At 41.0% G+C, this 3782-nt stretch overlaps 1 protein-coding gene across 1 annotated transcript in view; it reads left to right on the forward strand.

The window, feature by feature from the left end:
- The first annotated feature begins 1332 nt into the window (after window positions 1-1332).
- Window positions 1333-3782, forward strand: part of LOC109472774 (fucolectin-like) — a 3837-nt gene continuing 1387 nt past the window's right edge. The window contains exons 1-2 of the mRNA XM_019772629.1: window positions 1333-1468; window positions 2146-2354. Of these exons, the coding sequence (XP_019628188.1) occupies window positions 1401-1468; window positions 2146-2354 (277 nt within the window). The 5' untranslated portion in view covers window positions 1333-1400. The remainder of the gene's footprint in view (window positions 1469-2145; window positions 2355-3782) is intronic.

Below are 3782 nucleotides of genomic sequence, written 5' to 3' on the forward strand. Positions count from 1 at the left end.
ATGGGGGTAAGACAGTATCAATTAACTGGCCAGCCTGTATCTGGCTGTACCATTATATTTCTGAAGACCGCTGCTACCGGGGGAGTGTCTGGAAGAACTTTTTCAGAAAGTCTCGCTTTTCCCATGTTCTCACTTGCCCTGAGAGCAAGCCTTTTGCAGAAATCTTTTTGAAGCAAGTGTTCAATTACTACTACTTCCATCCTCCCTTTCTCCAAGGTCTGCTTTCTGCACACAGCTTCATGTGTTCAATGCTTTCCATGGCTAAGTGGTATTTCTTTATGGCCCTGCAAAAGAATATATATGTATATATAATTATATATTGTAAGAAAATGGTGAGAGCATTGCATTAACTATATGTTGTCAGTCACACAAAAACACGCACGCCCCCAGCCACCCCCCCCCCCCCCACACACACACACATATATATAGGACCAAATTATGGACGCCTCCGGCCGCTCATGGAGCACCTGCGGCTATAGCATATCTAACGTTATACTGCTGCATCAGATGTATTCGTTTTGTTCTTCTAGCCGGTCTATAATTCACCGAAAAAGCTGGCGGCTGAAAGATGACACACGAGTAGGGACGTATATATATATACTATTTGACCTCAGATAAAAATTTAATACGCAGGTCTCTCCCAAACCCGGGACGTGTAGGTCCGGCCATGAAATCTGACCCTAGGACTTTATATTTTATAACAGACCCAGCATAACAGACGGCACACAAATGTTATCGAGTAAGTTTGCATCACTCGCCCCCCTCCCCATACATGTACCTAAGTTCACCTCGAGCTCGACGATTCATGATTTTCTGAAAACATTCCGTGAAGTTCCAGTCGAGCCATAACTTTCGTTTAAGCAAGTGTCTAATCAGATTAAAATACCAAATATAAATACGGTATAATAGTAACTATGAATCATCAAAATCCAAGTCAAACACACATATACGTACCTGGGTGCGGTTTGAATGGGGCGGGCCGTCAGGTCATCCTACGCCGCCAGCTCCCAGCAAGCATAGCGCGGCTTTGCAGGCTTGGTCGCATACTCTGGGGCGAACTCCTTGTTAATCGCGGTACCCTGGCGTACGCCGGGTACATGATTAGGCAAGGCCCTCGTCTAATCATGGCCCATGATTAACAAACTTTCTTGATAATCATGACAGGATTTTCATTTCAGTAAAACCCTACAGCATTGTTCACTGACAATGTTCTCATGTGTTCGGACCCAAGCTTATTCCAATTTCACTTCTTCTTGCTGTGGCATGTCGGCATATATGCTAGCTGTATGTAACCATGACTGTGTTTTCACCTTCTATTTACCTCAGCTCAGTACTCCGGCTGCCAGCCTGCCATACTGAGCGGAGACTCCGGTACAATCACCTCCCCTGGATACCCGGGCATGTACCAACCCAACCTCCGGTGTTCCTGGACGATAACAGTCAGCAGGGGAAGGCGGGCCACCATCAGGTAAGTCCGTTAGGCTTAGTCCTTTGAAGTTAGTCTCATGGCCTTTTTAGTGCTGTTTATAACATGTGACAGTTTTAAATTAAAGGTACATGTACGTGCTCTATTTGGTGGTTATATGTAAACCTTATCCAGTCTGTTTAACCTATCATGTTAAACTAAGTGAAGCAATCAACCCAGTCTGAGATAACCAATGACATATACATATGGAGACAATCGCCCTTATAAAGTCACAAACTAGCAGAAAGTAGTAACATTACTGATTGTTCATTTATTCTATTGAGGCCATGTTGATTTGATTATATGAATGACCTCTGGGAACCCCAAAACTGATGCAGGCGTGCGAATAAAAAACAGTTTGGCAAAAAAGTTGCTTTCATTTTGAAATCTACGTGGTTTTGAAGGTTAAACAAATGACACAGTGTAATGTATGGCAAATACTCTAGTCTTCATTTCTTTACATGTTTATCTTTTTCGTTTGATTTTGGCATTCCATGACATTGGTATCGTTTTCCAATATTTTTCTTGAGACTTACGGAATGTTTTTGGTCATTTTGCAACTGTTTTGAACGATTGACAGTATGGTTGACATTTTTTATCTATCATATGTTAATTTCACGATAATTATTGCAAGCCTTTTGCTATGTTATATGCTGATGTTGAACGTTAACCTCATGCAGGTTTACAAGTTTGGACGTAGAGGAACAGCCTGGGTGTGTTTACGACTACCTGCAGGTGCGTGACGGCGCCGACTCCATCTCAGACTCCCTCGGCAAATTCTGCGGCAGCACAATTCCGTCGCCGGTCGTGGCCAGTGGGAGGACCATGTTCCTTGTCTTCGTCTCCGACGGATCAGTAGGCGGCGCAGGATTTTCCGTTGAGTATGCGGGTGAGGAAATGTTATGTCTCACAAGTAGTCAGAAATTAGTCAGTGTCATTCAGTCTATTGGCAGATAACTTCTCAGACTGCTGCTAAAGACTTCCAGGGGAGAGCCGTGAGGCGATTTCGTCATTCTTGAGCTGCAAACTGGTGATAGTTTTCAAGCAGTATACAAAAGTGGTCAGCTGTCCTCCGTTATAAGTGGTAACCGACTCTTGTGCAGATATAAAAGAAAAAAAGTCAACTGTGTACACAACGATAATGTGGCCCCTTCCACTGTAATAACTGTCCCGATATTTGACTCGAATCCCCTTTCCTTTCCTCTTCATCACGCGCACGCCTCTTGTGGGGGTATAGGGGTACCCAGGTACTCAGGGCAACAGAATCACCAGTTTATGATCGTATTTAAACCACAATATTCGAGATGGGGTTTTGTGCACGTAAAAAAAAAATTCGCGCGCGTGAAAAATTTGCGCGTGAATATTAACTTACTGAAAGACGTCAGGAAATGTGCGGTACAAAATTCTTAATAGACAGAAAAACGTGATCCCCTGATCTAATTTTCTATCTGTTAGCCGTGGTCTTTGTTTTAACCCTATCTAGACCGGGGGGGGGCTAAAAGTGCCCGCGCCAACTTTGATGTCACATAGCGTCTGAATGGCTAGGGCTAAAATTACCAAACTTGGTGACTTTTCCTAAAATATTGTTGGCAACAATTTTCTATCATTGGAATAAGATAATAATTTTTTGTGTTGCCATGGCAACGGGTTTCTGACAGGCATTTTTTGCTAAATTTAGTAATTTTTGTTTCAAGAATAGAATTTTATGGGTTTTATGTCAAGTTACTCATGGTTTCTAATATTAATAACATCCCATATGAATTTATGTTAATTTTATCATTAAACATGCATAATTTATGCTAATTTAATGACGTCATTGGCCAAAATCCAAGATGGCGGACCATATCATTAGAAGAGGTATATACAAGTTATTTTCCTTAAAATTTCATCAATACTTCCATTTCTTTTTCCAAAAAAGGTTTAAATGAAGGTCTTTGGTATGTTTACAATGTATTTTAGGCTTTATCACGAAAAAAAACTATTTTTGAAAATTCAACATTGATGATCCAAGATGGCGGATATCTTAAATATGTATGACGTCATTTTATGACGTCACCGGTGTTGCTATGGGCAACATAAGACTTAGTACACTAATATTCTGTCATAAACACTTTTGGTAAAGTTATGTTGAATACCATTTAGTTTTCAGGGAATAGCCTATCTAGACGGTTTTTGGCCAATAAAATCCCATTAATGACGTCATAATGACGTCATATTACGTCATAATGACAAAAAAATTGTAGATATGATAAATTTTAACTAGTACACCATCCTCTGAAAATTTGGTAGCCATACGACATACCGTTAGCGAGTTCTG

Source organism: Branchiostoma belcheri, unplaced genomic scaffold (genome assembly GCF_001625305.1).
Source record: "Branchiostoma belcheri isolate BF01 breed outbred unplaced genomic scaffold, Haploidv18h27 scaffold281, whole genome shotgun sequence".
Lineage (NCBI taxonomy): Eukaryota > Metazoa > Chordata > Leptocardii > Amphioxiformes > Branchiostomatidae > Branchiostoma > Branchiostoma belcheri.